This window comes from Eretmochelys imbricata, chromosome 11, assembly GCF_965152235.1.
Source record: "Eretmochelys imbricata isolate rEreImb1 chromosome 11, rEreImb1.hap1, whole genome shotgun sequence".
Taxonomy (NCBI): domain Eukaryota; kingdom Metazoa; phylum Chordata; order Testudines; family Cheloniidae; genus Eretmochelys; species Eretmochelys imbricata.
The window spans coordinates 13,245,180-13,259,780 of NC_135582.1; the positions used below are offsets into that span (position 1 = coordinate 13,245,180).

At 40.2% G+C, this 14,601-nt stretch overlaps 1 protein-coding gene across 2 annotated transcripts in view; it reads right to left on the bottom strand.

Annotated features, from left to right (window-relative positions):
- The window catches only part of SNX4 (sorting nexin 4), a 57,160-nt gene that overhangs the window by 28,986 nt on the left and 13,573 nt on the right, over window positions 1-14,601 (bottom strand). For both annotated transcript variants that reach the window (XM_077829427.1, XM_077829428.1), the window contains exons 3-5: window positions 6,588-6,726; window positions 6,355-6,504; window positions 4,256-4,303 (exon numbers count right to left, since the gene is read on the bottom strand). In XM_077829427.1, coding sequence (XP_077685553.1) covers window positions 4,256-4,303; window positions 6,355-6,504; window positions 6,588-6,726 — 337 coding nt within the window. The remainder of the gene's footprint in view (window positions 1-4,255; window positions 4,304-6,354; window positions 6,505-6,587; window positions 6,727-14,601) is intronic.

Genomic DNA, 14,601 nt, shown 5'->3' on the forward strand with positions numbered 1-14,601 from the left:
AAACATTCTACAGACTGAGGGAGCAAACACCCCAAACCCCCATAGTCATCTCTCAGCGTGCAAAGGAAGGCGTTTTTAAATTTTATTTAAGAATAGATTGGCTAGTTTTCAACAAAGATAAGTGACAAGACTCAATTCTACTCAAAGGTGTCTGACAACATCTTGGTCACGAGATCTGCTTCCTCTGAGCAGTCCGACTTATACTTGCTTACTTTATGGACAAAAGTATTTACACTACTTTATATACAGCTGTTCAAACTACAGAGCTAAAAGAGCTCTCTGAGAGAGCACGACAGTCAATTCTACTCTGGGTTGTAAATGCATCATCAAAAGGATTAACTAAATTCCAATTACAGGACCAAATTCTGCCCTCATTTACACATATGTAATCTTTCAAAGCCAATGGAGTTTCACAGGTGTAACTGAGGAAACAATTTGTCCTGCAGAATCTTTACTGTTGATGATGCACAAGAAGGAAACAATACAGCCTGACTTCTTGTGCATCATCAATCTGGCCATTTTTTACACACTTATTTCACACAAAATCATACTACAAGCTAGCTAAGGGTTACTATAAAGCTAGAGCAAGTTTATGTAAGATTTCTGGACAGACATTTCTGTAAATTGAGAGTACGTGCAAAAAGAATTTACAGAGGTGGTTAAATGGAGTGAATACTTGAAGTGGAATTGGCTGTCAACTGAGACTAAGTCAAGTAGCTTTCACACACACACAAGCAAAAACTGGATGACAATATGGAATATAGCAGTTAAAAAGAGGTATTGCCTTTGTGCTCAGGCGTAGCCAGTGCAGTTTTATTACGGTTTTTTTGTTTTTGTTTTTTTTTGGGGGGGGGGGGGGGAGGGGCGCGAGGGCGGGGAGAAAAGAATTGTACACCATGTTTTTCCTCCTCCAGATTAACTATGACTGGGGTGGGAGGTGGGGAAGATAGTGCATTGTGTTTTGCCCTCTCAGAGCAAAAAATTTTGAAAGAACATTTAAACACGTATTCTAAATTGCAGTATTTTGGAGGCGGGGAAATGCATTACAGCTGGCAGAGACAGAATTCTAACCCCGAGTAGTCAGGGTAATCCAAAATAAATCCTTCTGGTTTAAACACAGGATCTTCATCTGTTTGACTAGTGTATTGCAGTGTCTGGACTGTGCTATCTAATTAGTCTGCAAACCCATTGGTGTTACAGAACAATGACAGCAAATGGGCCCATGACTCGCCTCTGGTCCTATACAACTACGCATTCCAAGTATAAATCTGCCTTTGATATTATTATTAAGCTACCATAAGGAACCAAATCAATCTGCTTACTAAAGACCTTTTATTTTTACATTCAGCACAGAAACTGAATGTATAATTAAAAGCTTTAGCAAAGGAAAGAGAAAGGCTCCATTCCCCATTATTTTATAAAAAATTCCTTAGAGAAACAGGGATTCCACAGAGAAAATAACCATGCACACTGTCAGAAATCTAGAAAGTGGAATGGCGATTGTCTCATCTTACATTTTACTTAAGATACCATCTGTCCTTAGACAGTTGTTTATTTTGAATATTTTGCAGTAATATAACTGTTGTTCTTTGGGTTCCTTCTTCTCCTCTCAAGTAACTTACATTTTAATAAAAGTAAATGAACTAACGAGGCCATGTATCTGACAATTTGTGTAACAGAAACTATATTTTTTTTCTTACTTGTTCTTACATGCCATAATTTTCTCCTTTCTCCCACTATTATTCTGGAGTATCTATGTTGAGTTATTCCTAAGAGTTTAATAAAAACTTTTATTATGCCCTTCCCACCATTCTCAATGCAACTAACTAAAACCACCCACACTGCTGTCCTCAAACACAGCCTAAAACAGAAGCTTTCATTAATTGATGATTTTGGGGTACAACATACATATGATGCCATTTAAAAATATGAGTTAGCGGCGTCTACCATCTGAATGCTTTGCAAATTATGATGTGCTATCAGTAATTTTAAGAGATGGTTCAGAAAACTGTCTTCCGCAGTTTTAACACTTAAAGAAGCAGTGCAGTGATAGGATCAAGTTTTTCCAAAAGGTCTGTCAAGCAGATGTTACATCCACATATCAGCCCATAAATAATCAAGAGTGGTAATTCTTGCAATTCAAATGAATACAAAGGAAAACCATTGCAAATGTTATTCCCATTTCTTAAAATTTTTGATTTTTTACCTTTTTAATATTCCCCTGTAACTCCTCCTCTCTCATTGTTTCCCTCTACTATTAAGAGAATATATATATTTCTTCCTGAATTTACAGCCTAGCTCCTTGGATGATAACTTGGCCTTTCTTTAATAAGGAATACGTATCTTCTTGTTCACCTGTTTTTTTCCACTGAACATTGACAGTACCCTTAATCACGACGTGGAAAATCCCATTATATGGTTGAGTTCCCTAAACGCCGCCTCAAGGTACTGAATGAGTACAGATCTTGTGACAAACTTTTTAATTAAAAAAAAAAAAAGTCCACTCTTAAGACTCCAGTGCCATAAAGAAACTAGAATGATAGTCCTAGATGCCTAGCAGTGTTAGAAGAGACACCCCAAGACTAAGGTCTACCACAAATCCACAGCATGCTTAACCATAATTCTGTGTCAAAGACCCTATATTCTGCAGCAGCTTCAGATAAATAAAAGCTCCGTTTTCATTTAATGGGAAAATTACACAAAAGGAATATTGTACTGGTGTACTATTTAATTAAATCTTAAATTCAATTTATTTTATCCTGCCTCTACATTTTTGATTTTCAATTGGTTGCAGAATTTTTTACTGAACGTACATCGTGGCACTGAAGACGTGGTCTGTATGTGCTGTGTGTGTTGGGAGGGAAGGAAGCTAGAGGTTGTGGTAGGTGGATGGGGACAGGTGCAGATTTTCACACCATGCAGACAGTTTGAAATTATGGGATATGGACATCAGCAGGATGTGCCCGGTAATACAATCAGCAGTGAATTAAAGTCAAATTGCCATTATCAGTAGGTGCCAGCATTAAACTTCCTTGTGATTAATGGGGACAGATCACACCCCAGAATTATTTTTTCAGGCTTTCAGCAGATTCAGGACAACAGTACTTCATTTGTTTATACTTAGTTCACATTTGAAGGTTTTCTTTGCAACCAAGCGAATTAGAGACTATATATTTAAGATGAAGGCTTAGATTCATGCACACTATATTTTGCACCCACAGAAGCAGAGTACATATGGCTATGCCCAAAAGTTGCATCTGTCAACAGATTCCCATGTACCCATACTTTGCCTGTGTACTAATGTAACACTCAGTCACGTATTCCTGCCTGTCCTCCACCTGTTTTCCCTCTCCCATTACCTTCTGCAATCAGTGTATAGGTGGCTCTTGTTAGGAGTTTGTCCTAACTGGGTGTTCAATTTTCTTCTCAACTGTCTCCTATAAGTCAGAAGAGTGTGTTCCCTTCAAGAATTTATTGCAGTGACTTCCTCAAAACTAATTAAAATTCAAATGGTCTAATTAACCAAGTAAAATTCTGCATAACATATCTAAGCTGAGACTCAACAACAGTTGAACCAGGTAGGTATTACTTGGATTACTTCCATTGCTAGGGAGCACCGTCCTTTCTCCCATCTGACCCTTTTGGCTACTCGTCCTGTCAGAGACTTCCTCCTTGGTCTTGGCCATTTCTGTTTCTCTTCTGTTGTCTTGCTCAGGTTTCTTTGAGGTATCTAACTTATCATACCAAACCCCAGGCTCTGTTTCAAAATTCATTCAGGACTGTATTCAGAGCTTCGGCTGAAGCATTTCAGAGTTATTTGTACGTTCCACCGCACCACTCCAAATAAGCACCCTCTCCTTCAAGGCTGTCAACCTTTAGAGCTGGCCTTTACAGTCCTGCTTTGGCATGTTATTTGTCTCAGTTGGTGTCACTCTGAAACCAGCTCAGTCTGCTTATAAAAATACAGGGGTCATAATTCTTAATATTAATTCTATGCTGCATCAAATATGAAACATGGGCAGATTAACTGACCTGTCACAGCTTCCCTCACTTATGAACTCTGGTAATTATCTGTTACATAATACTAGTACTACACTGTTTCCTTATATGGTCAAAATTATGCAGTTTGTCATGGGCCTGCTATTTTTAACACAACAGCAAGCATAACTCTGCAGAGACACTGAATTATGGTCTTTAATTGTGGTCAGAACAGTTCATAGGTTACAACGTTCACTACACAAATGCATACAATTACCTTTAACTGAAACCCGGTCTCGTTCACCATTTCTTTCCATCCACCTTCCTAAAAATAAAAGTTTCACTTCAGTAAACTTCACTAATAAACATATGGCACGCACAGTCTATGTGAGACATGATAATAGCACTATTTCTATGCAGAAAGGACATTGGAGAATCCTCTTTGGGTTATGTGGGAACCACAAGCATCCAAACATGGGCTCAGTCCCACTCACTAGACCAAGTTCTAAAAAAAGGTACGTCAAGGAAATCTTCCTTTCAATGTCTGGACTTAGAATAATGGGTCATTCTATACAACAGGTTTTATGTTTACCCACCATCCCCTCCTTACAACTTCTCCCCTTCACTATGTGACACCAGCAGGCTGCATTATCCTGTGTACTTAAGAGGATTCTTGTCTGACAAGCAATTCACACTTTATAGGAAGAGGGGTAATGGCAGAGTCATTTCTTTAATGTTCCCAGCCACCACCAACGTCAGGATTGAGACTGAGTTGAGACCTCAATCTGCCTCATTTCTAGCTCATTATACGACTGGCTAAGCCATCAGACCAACAAGACCAAATGAATGAACTAGTTTTCAAAACAGTATATCTCAAAAATAGGGCACATTAATTTTTTTTTAAAAGTGTCTTAAGTAAGAAACTGAAGTAGTCAAGATGGCAATGTTCACACTGAAAATTTAAAACTGTTCTTTTGTATTGTCTGGGTAATTCAGATGATAAACATTCAGCATGTTAACAGAATGTTCCTCCTAATAACCCACAACAGAATACTCTAAATGTTCTAAGCTGAACTGTAATAGAGAAACTTTCACAAATAAGAAACAATATTAAGAAAGCAGAGGCAAATACCATACATGCCACTTTCCTGTAAGTTTTAATTACATTTGTCTTCATCAGGCCAATCTTCCTGTGATGATCACTATTAGCAGTGACAAAATGTGATCCTAGACTTACACTAGATATTCAGTTGCAGGGTGATGGCAACAAAAAAAAAGTTCAATCTTATCTGAGCAGAAGAAAGGAGACTAATTCTTATCAGACTGTACCTAAGATACTGCACACAGTCCTGGACCCTGACTTTACAACAAAGACAATTCTTGACACAATGGAGTAAATTCAGAGAAAAGCAAGAAAAAAGGATTAAAGAGCTGAAGGAATTAATCATAAAAATGTAGGGCTGGAAGGGATCTCAGAAGAAGTCCAGCCGCCTGTAATGTATCAAGAAAGATTAAAAAGAACTAATGATGTAGCTTGCCTAAGTAAAAACTAAGTGGGAGATGCGAAAATGAAATAATTCAACCACGTAAATACCAAAATAGGCTTGAAGAATTATACTGTATGGTACAAGAGGATATGTATGTGTAACTATGAATCATGAAAAGTGTTCATTAATTTCATCCCAATGTGTAAAATGCAATATCACAACCTACTAGGCACACAAAGCAATTAAAATAATAATATTACCTCAATAAGAACACAAAACTCTGAGTCAAAAAAGAAATTTCAGTCACAGCTTTACAACATGACCTGAACATCATTAAGTTCTAGTTCGGTTCTTTCCCCACAGTGGACACTCTAGGACTATCAGTGAGAGCATTCCAGTTGATCACAACTGTCAGACTGGAGCATGAAATAGCCAAGATCCAAACCATGTAAGGTTTAATAGATTAGTCAGTTGCATCCAAACTGCCCATCCCCTCAAAAAAACAACAAACTGGAAGTCAGTGCAATAAATGCTGCAAAATGTCTAATATGCTAAATATTTAAATTTAGTGTCAGGAAAGACTTCCTGAGTTACATTAAGTTGTGGAATAAAGTTCCAAGGGAGGTGGTAATCTCATCCCCTAATAGCCTTAGAATGAGACTGGAAAAAGAATTATAAGACACATTGTAAAGCACAACTGTGTACTGACAGGAGGTAGATTAGATAATCTAAACACTTTTCCTCCTTTAATTTGTTAATGCAGAAGTAGAGCAGGCAATAATTTATAAGTCACTGAAGAAAAGCTATTAGTGTTTAATATTTAAAAGCTGAACAACTAAGTAAAAGTGGAGGGAAATACTTAGAAATAAAGAATGCCTTTCTACAATACCTGTGTTAAAAAGGAATAAAAAATTTTGTCCTGACAAATGATGGGATGCGAAGCCACACGTATTAGAAAGTTTTCCAAACCAATCCTTCGTCTTTCCACAAAGTCTGGATCCATGTTATCCGCTGATAACTTATGCCAAACAAACTCAGCCTGTGTGAACAGAATAGAATTAAGAGCAGCTAAATTTAGTGCTAAATGTAAGGCAAAGTGAGTTGAAGTTTCAACTTCCTTACCCTTTTTTCTGGCAAAGGTGGAACAACAATATGTGGATAATTAACTAACAAATAATTCCTCAGCAACTCAAATTCACTGTATCGCCTCCAAAGGGAGTCTGGTGGGGAGCATTGTCCTTCAGTCTGTGACTCAACAGCTCTGAAAAATAAAATATCCCAACTGAGTGTTACTGATTTTTTCCCAAGATCATCAGTACAATTGTTACAATTCAGACATCAATTATATATATAATTTAATATAGTATAGATATTAAAAAAAATCATAGTAACCCACTTGTGATTATTTTAATAATTTAACATACTTCAGTATTTAAGATTATATTTTAAAAGGGACACCAAGTTATTTCACAAAGCTACCTGAACTTTCTTTTAAACCTACTACTGGTATAAGTATCCCTCAAGATTTTTACATTTACCAGTAACTGGAAGATTTGAGATTCCCCCTTCCCCAGTTTTCCTGTTTGTCTATTCTATGTATTTCGCTTCACTCTTCAGATAGTCAGTTAGGGCCCAATCCACCACACAGTTATGCATATGAGTAACTGTACTCATGCGAGTAAACTTATTATGCACTGCAGTAAGCACTGTGGTTTCAATCTTCTAAGGACCTCTAGCCCTCAAGTCCCACAGACTTCTTGAGGAGTCAAAGGCCCTCAGAACTTAACAGGAGTTTTTTGCACATTGCAGGATTGAGTTTTATGCTTGATACAAGTAAATGTTCACTGGCTCAGCCCCATAATTAAAAAATCAGTTTTCCCTATTTGTTTGGATCTTCACACACAGCAACTGGGGAGAAAACACACATTTTAAAACACATATGTAAGTGCAATTCTAAAGCCATAAAGATGTTTAAAGAGGCCTCAGAAATAAGTGTAGTACCTGAAAGATCTTTTAAGTTGACTAGACTTCAAGATGGTGTCCTTTTGCTATTCAGAGGATTTAAGAGTTTACAGTCCAAAAAAACCCAAACCCAAATTAAAACAAACGGGCTAAAGGAAGGGTAAGCAGGTACAACATAAAAGTAAAGTAGTCAACGCAACTGGTTAAATCTTGATAATACAACCCTTCTCCCCACCCACCCCAAAAATATTGTATTTTGTTATTTTCATTAGATACATAATCTGCCCAAATGCCCCATAGCTTTGCTATCATTAGTCAGCTAATTTCTTGATGGCATCATGGTAGAAGCGCATCTTCAGATGGGATTTAAATGTGGAAAATGTAGTGGCTTTCTGAACCAGTTCTGAGGAGTGTTCCATGTGTGTAAAAAGCAGCATGGAAAGAAAGTGCAGAGATGGATGAAGGAGAAGCAAAGAGAGAAGAAAACCCTGAGCATTGCAGTTAGTAGTGTTGGTGACTCCCTAGCATTCTGTCTTTGAGTCAATATAGTAAGAGGACATTGTGCCATTAAAAGCACTAGTTTTTTTAGAAAACATAAACCTGAGATCCTTACTACTCGTGGTTATTCAAGAGTCCATGTCTTTTTGCAAAAAACAGTAATGTATTTTTACTTTGGTGCACTTTGCTAATTTCGGTGTAATTATATTCTACATATAGATTTAATTGGAAACAGTATTCATCACTTCCTGTGATAAAACTGTTGTACAGTGTTGTCATGCACTTTCACACAGCTGACTTGTTCAGTCCCAGAAGTGGCTGTATTTCAGTGCTGGGTTTAAAGAATTTCTGTATTGCTACAGATTGTAAAGCATTCTGGGATCCTTTGGGATGAAAAACTATATACACATCTAATATATTAATAATAAAAGAAGTATGTACTAAATAACCCCCACCCCCTAACACACACTGGAAATTCTCCTATATTGCAACAGTACACGTTAGAATTTAACCAGAAAATATTACTGATATGTTGCTCACCTATAAAGCACCATACAGTGCAGTGGTGGGCAACCTGCGGCCCACAGACCGCACGCAGCCTGTCCGGGTAATCTGCTGGCTGGCCACGAAACAGTTTCTTTACATTGCACCGCCCGCAGCTCCCAGTGGCCGCGGTTTGCCATTCCTGGCCAATGAGAGCAAGTGGTGCAGGCCACAGGGACGTGCTGGCCGTTGCTTCCCGGAGCTCCCATTGGCCAGGAACGGCGAACCACAGCTACTGGGAGCTGCGAGCAGCCGTGCCTGTGGACAGTCAGTGTAAACAAACTGTCTCACGGCCTGCCAGAGGATTACTCTGATGGGCCGCAAGTTGCCCACCACTGATAAAGTTAAATATGCACATGCAGAGAGAAAGTCAAAACAGGGCCCTCAATGTGCAGACCTACAGCAGACTTAAAAATATCACTACTTTTTACTAAGTGACCAAATTTAATTTTTCTAAGCAGCAGTAAATGCATTCTGGGAACTGCTGGTATAAACTTACAGTGAGTACTATTAACCCTGCCATGGGATTACCAGCTGTAAAGACTTAATAGTACTCGGCAGTACAGTGTACCATTTCTTCCAGCAGATTTAAAGCTGTACAATGTCAAGTTTGAACCTGCTCCTATCCATTGTTTCTAGCTGTGGAGAAAGATTTTTTTTAAATCTATACCGCAAAAATCACTTTTTTTGTATATAATCCAATCAACTCTCAGTGCTATTTAAAACCTGGGTTTACATCTTCCACTTTCCAAATCTCTCAAGACCAAGACCAATAGTATCAGTGAGTCAGCACCGGAAAATCTGCACACCAGCTTGCACCTTTCAAGGGTGTCTCTGGATAGCAGCAGTCTTCAGCTAAAAACGCTGCTAATCCTTTCCCTAAATGAGCCATAAATATGCTTTTATATCATTAAAAAATTTATCTTCCCACAGAGATACTAGAAAGTCATCCAGGCTTTGGTAATACTACATTTATAAAGGCTGCAGCTGGAATTCAGTATGGCTCTCCATCACTCCTTAAGATAAAGTTAAGGAGTTTGTCTTCCATGTCTGGATCTGCCCTTAAATAATTAATAGACTAGAGCGTGCTGCTTTTTCCCCTTGTTCGTCAGCCTTCTAAAATAATTGCTCTGTTATACCCAGTGTTGCCAACTCTCACAATTTTATCACATGTCTCAATATTTGGTGTTTTTCTTAAACCTCAGCTCCTGCAGTCAAGCATCAACTTTCATTTAAAAAAAGTCACTAGCCCCCATGGTTGAGGAAAAGAGCCAGAAAACATGACCCAACTGTTATCTAAAGACTCATATCAGAAGGCTAAGAAAATGTACCCAGAACTTATTATTTTAAAAATATTTCATGATTTTCAGACATGACTCATGATTTTTGAATGCCTGAAACTGGCAATACAGTGTATCTTCTATTAATGAATCAGGAGGACATTACTTTGACTTTCCTTAAAGCTTGCTTCCAAGATATCCATTCATTTTATTAATATTGAATTAAAACTCAAGATATCGAGTGGGATCACTTAGTATTATTTTACTCATGTCGTATTCTGTCTAGGCATTGACAAAATGGTCCAAGTCACTATAATATTTGAATACTCTCATGTTAAGGACCGCAGCCTTAACATCACAAGCGAATCATAGAATATCAGGGTTGGAAGGGACCTCAGGAGGTCATCTAGTCCACCCCCTGCTCAAAGCTGGACCAACCCCAACTAAATCATCCCAGCCAGGGCTTTGTCAAGCCTGACCATAAAATCTTAGATGGAAGGAGATTCCACTACCTCCCTAGGTAACCCATTTCAGTGCTTCACTACCCTCCTAGTGAAAAAGTTTTTCTTAATATCCAACCTAAACCTCCCCCCGGCAACTTGAGACCATTACTTCTTGTTCTGTCATCAGCTACCACTGAGAACAGTCTAGATCCATCCTCTTTGGAACCCCTTTCAGGTAGTTGAAAGCAGCTATCAAATCCTCCCTCATTCTTCTCTTCTGCAGACTAAATAATCCCAGTTCCCTCAGCCTCTCCTCATAAGTCATGTGCTCCAGCCCTTAATAATTTTTGTTGCCCTCCGCTGGACTCTTTCCAATTTTTCCACATCCTTCTTGTAGCGTGGGGCCCAAAACAGGACACAGTACTCCAGATGAAGCCTCACCAATGCCGAATAGAGGGCAACGATCACGTCCCTCGATTTGCTGGCAATGCTCTTACTCATACAGCCCAGAATGCTGTTAGCCTTCTTGGCAACAAGGGCACACTGTTGACTCATGTCAAGGTTCCTTCCCCACTCTGAACGCTAGGGTACAGATGTGGGGACCTGCATGAAAAACCTCCTAAGCTTATCTTTACCAGCTTAGGTCAAAACTTCCCCAAGGTACAAAATATTCCACCCTTTGTCCTTGGATTGACCGCTACCACCACCAAACAAATACTGGTTACTGGGGAAGAGCTGTTTGGAAACGTCTTTCCCCCCAAAATACTTCCCAAAACCTTGCACCCCACTTCCTGGACAAGGTTTGGTAAAAAGCCTCACCAATTTGCCTAGGTGACTACAGACCCAGACCCTTGCATCTTAAGAACAATGAACAATCCTCCCAACACTTGCACCCCCCCCTTTCCTGGGAAATGTTGGATAAAAAGCCTCACCAATTTGCATAGGTGACCACAGACCCAAACCCTTGGATCTGAGAACAATGAAAAAGCATTCAGTTTTCTTACAAGAAGACTTTTAATAGAAATAGAAGTAAACAGAAGTAAAGAAATCACCTCTGTAAAATCAGGATGGTAGATACCTTACAGGGTAATTAGATTCAAAACATAGAGAATCCCTCTAGGCAAAACCTTAAGTTACAAAAAAGATACACAGACAGAAATAGTTATTCTATTCAGCACAATTCTTTTCTCAGCCATTTAAAGAAATCATAATCTAACACGTACCTAGCTAGATTACTTACTAAAAGTTCTAAGACTCCATTCCTGGTCTATCCCCGGCAGAAATAGCATATAGACAGACAGAGTCCCTTTGTTTCTCTCCCTCCTCCCAGCTTTTGAAAGTATCTTGTCTCCTCATTGGTCATTTTGGTCGGGTGCCAGCGAAGTTACCTTTAGCTTCTTAACCCTTTACAGGTGAGAGGAGCTTTCCCCTGGCCAGGAGGGATTTCAAAGGGGTTTACCCTTCCCTTTATATTTATGACAACTCATATCCAGCTTCTCATTCGCTGTAACCCCTAGGTCCTTTTCTGCAGAACTGCTGCCTAGCCACTCGGTCCCTAATCTGTAGCAGTGCATGGGATTCTTTAATCTTAAGTGCAGGACTCTGCACTTGTCCTTGTTGAACCTCATCAGATTTCTTTTGGCCCAATCTTCTAATTTGTCTAGGTCCCTCTGTATCCTATCCCTACCCTCCAGGATATCTACCACTCCTCCCAGTTTAGTGTCATCTGCAAACTTGCTGAGGGTGCAATCCACGCCATCCTCCAGATCGTTAATGAAGATATTGAACAAAACCGGCCCCAGGACTGACACTTGGGGCACTCCACTTGATACCGGCTGCCAACTAGACATGGAGCCATTGATCACTATCTGTTGAGCCCGACGATCTAGCCAGCTTTCTATCCACCTTATAGTCCATTCATCCAGCCCATACTTCTTTAACTTGCTGGCAAGAATACTGTGGGAGACCATATCAAAAGCTTTGCTAAAGTCAAGGAATAACACGTCCACTGCTTGCCTCTCATCCACAGAGCCAGTTTTCTCGTCATTGAAGGCAATTAGGTTAGTCAGGAATGACTTGCCCTGGGTGAATGCATGCTGACTGTTCCTGATCACAGAATGTTCTATTATAAAGCTAAGTTCTGATTGATTCCCATGAGAATCAATATAAACTAGGCAAAGGCATATTAAACTAGAAGCAGTTACATAAAAATGACACAGAAGGAGGCAAAGCTAGAATAATACTTCGTCTAGATAATACTTAGCCCTGCCATGAGTGCAGGGGACTGGACTGACCTTTCGAAGTCCCTTCCAGTCCTATGATTCTAGAAGGCTGCAGAGGAGGGTCATTTGGACCAAGGACCTAACTGTTGTTTCTTCATTTCTCACAATACTCCCATTGTATCAGCTTTGAAATGGACTGGTTGGCTCTAGCAAATATTCTTAAGGAATTACAGTCTAACATGCATTGTTCCTAGTATTCATCAGTCCACGTATGGGGGGGGGGAGGGGGAATCACACCTCTACATGAGAGACTAAATTGAAAGCATTAAAAAAAAAAGTGTGTGGGGGAAGGTCACCTAAATCAACCCGTTACTTCCTAGGGGAGAAGCACAAGCTTAGTCTACCTGCATGGAGAGAAAGAGGAATTACATATACTACTTAAATTACTGGTTAAGGAGTCTGCACCAAGACAGAGTACCTACGTTTGTGGAAGTTGTCTCATCCGATGAAGTGAGCTGTAGCTCACGAAAGCTTATGCTCAAATAAATTTTATTAGTCTCTAAGGTGCCACAAGTCCTCCTTTTCTTATTATTTGTGTTATGGTAGCACCCAAAGCCCCAGTCATAATCAGGGTCCGGTTGTGCTAGGTGCCATATACACATATAGCAAGACAGTTTGTGCCCTAAAAAGCTTACAATCAAATAAGAATATAAGAGTAAACTAAAAAGGCAAAAGACAAAGGATAGTGATCAGTATGAATGACACAGATCAGGTTAGTTCCCTTTCCTTTTCGTTTGTTATGGGGCAAGGAAGAAAGCGGGGGGAGGGAGGGGGAAGCCTGGCAGCAGAGGGAAGAAAGCGGCAGGGGGGAGGGTTGGGAGAAGGGTAGGGCAGGCAACCAACGACCACACAGAAAATAAGGTCCAGATTTCAAATTGTGAAAAGCTGCCTGCTAACATCACAAGCATCCAGACACTCGGGCAGCGTTTCTCACATGCAGCCACCACGGGCTTTTCTTGCAGCCACGGCCTCCTGGGCAGTGATGGGGGGGGGAGGTGGGAAGGAAGGAGAGCAGCAGTGGTTGGGCCCTACCCCCCTCTGCAGACACAAAAGCTGGAAGAGCAGGCAACAGGTGAGAGTTCCCCACCTTCCCAGGGACAGTGGGTTCGGGCTTCAGCCCTGGAAAGGCGGATGGCAGGCAGTAGGCTCCAGCCACGGAGCTTCGTTCCCTGGCCGCAAGGTCATGGGCTCTGGCCCCAAGCTCACCCCCATATTACTCCTGGGCTCTGCTGCCTCCCCCAGTGTCCCATCACCCCTGGCCCCCGCTGACTCTGTACCCACCTCCCCATCCAGGGCTTAATTTGTCTCCAGACTTGCCGGAGATGAATAAGTCTGCTGTGAAAAGTAATATCTCTATGTTAGTTAATATCACTTTTCACAGCAGACTGAGTGGCCAGCAAGTTGTTTTTGTTTGTTTGTTTGTTTGTTTTAAAGAAACCAAAAAACAAAAGAAACAACAAGAAAAAAGACAAGAACATGCGAAGCGCCTTATTCTTGCTTCTATTCTGTTTGGGTCCAGTAAACAATAACACACCTGTATATTATTTTTATTATTGAGTCTGCAAAAAATATCCTACATAAATAAATTACAATGATTTGGACATGTACTGTATGTGTGCGTATTTATTTGTTTTTCCTAAAGTTAATTAAGTATTTTAGGAAAAATGTCAGAGCGGCCACCAGCAAGACTTGGTAGCCACACTCTAGGCCACCAAAAATGTGTTGTGAGAACCCCTGCACTAGAGTCCTTGAGTACGCTTCCCCCATGCTCCCTGCTTCTGCTATTCCCAAATGTAGCTGCGGAAATCCCAGTTCCTTCCTGGGGCTGCCTCTATGATTGGCGGGGAGGGAGGGCTGCCTCCACCTTGGAAGGGCTTGCTCCCTCCTCTATATGTCTAGGGAGGATGAATTCTCCCACGCACAAAAGCCTAGGTCTGAACACAGAAGCCAATGGACTGAATGCTCTCATCCCTAGAGGTGGTCACTCCAGATTAAGTATCGAGGTATACTGACATGACAGTATTCTATGGAGATAACTTCAGTTTCCAGAGCTTTAATCAGGTACCCCCAACAAGCATTAAATTCCTTTACCATATTTAAAAAAAATAAAAATGCAATCCTACAAGAC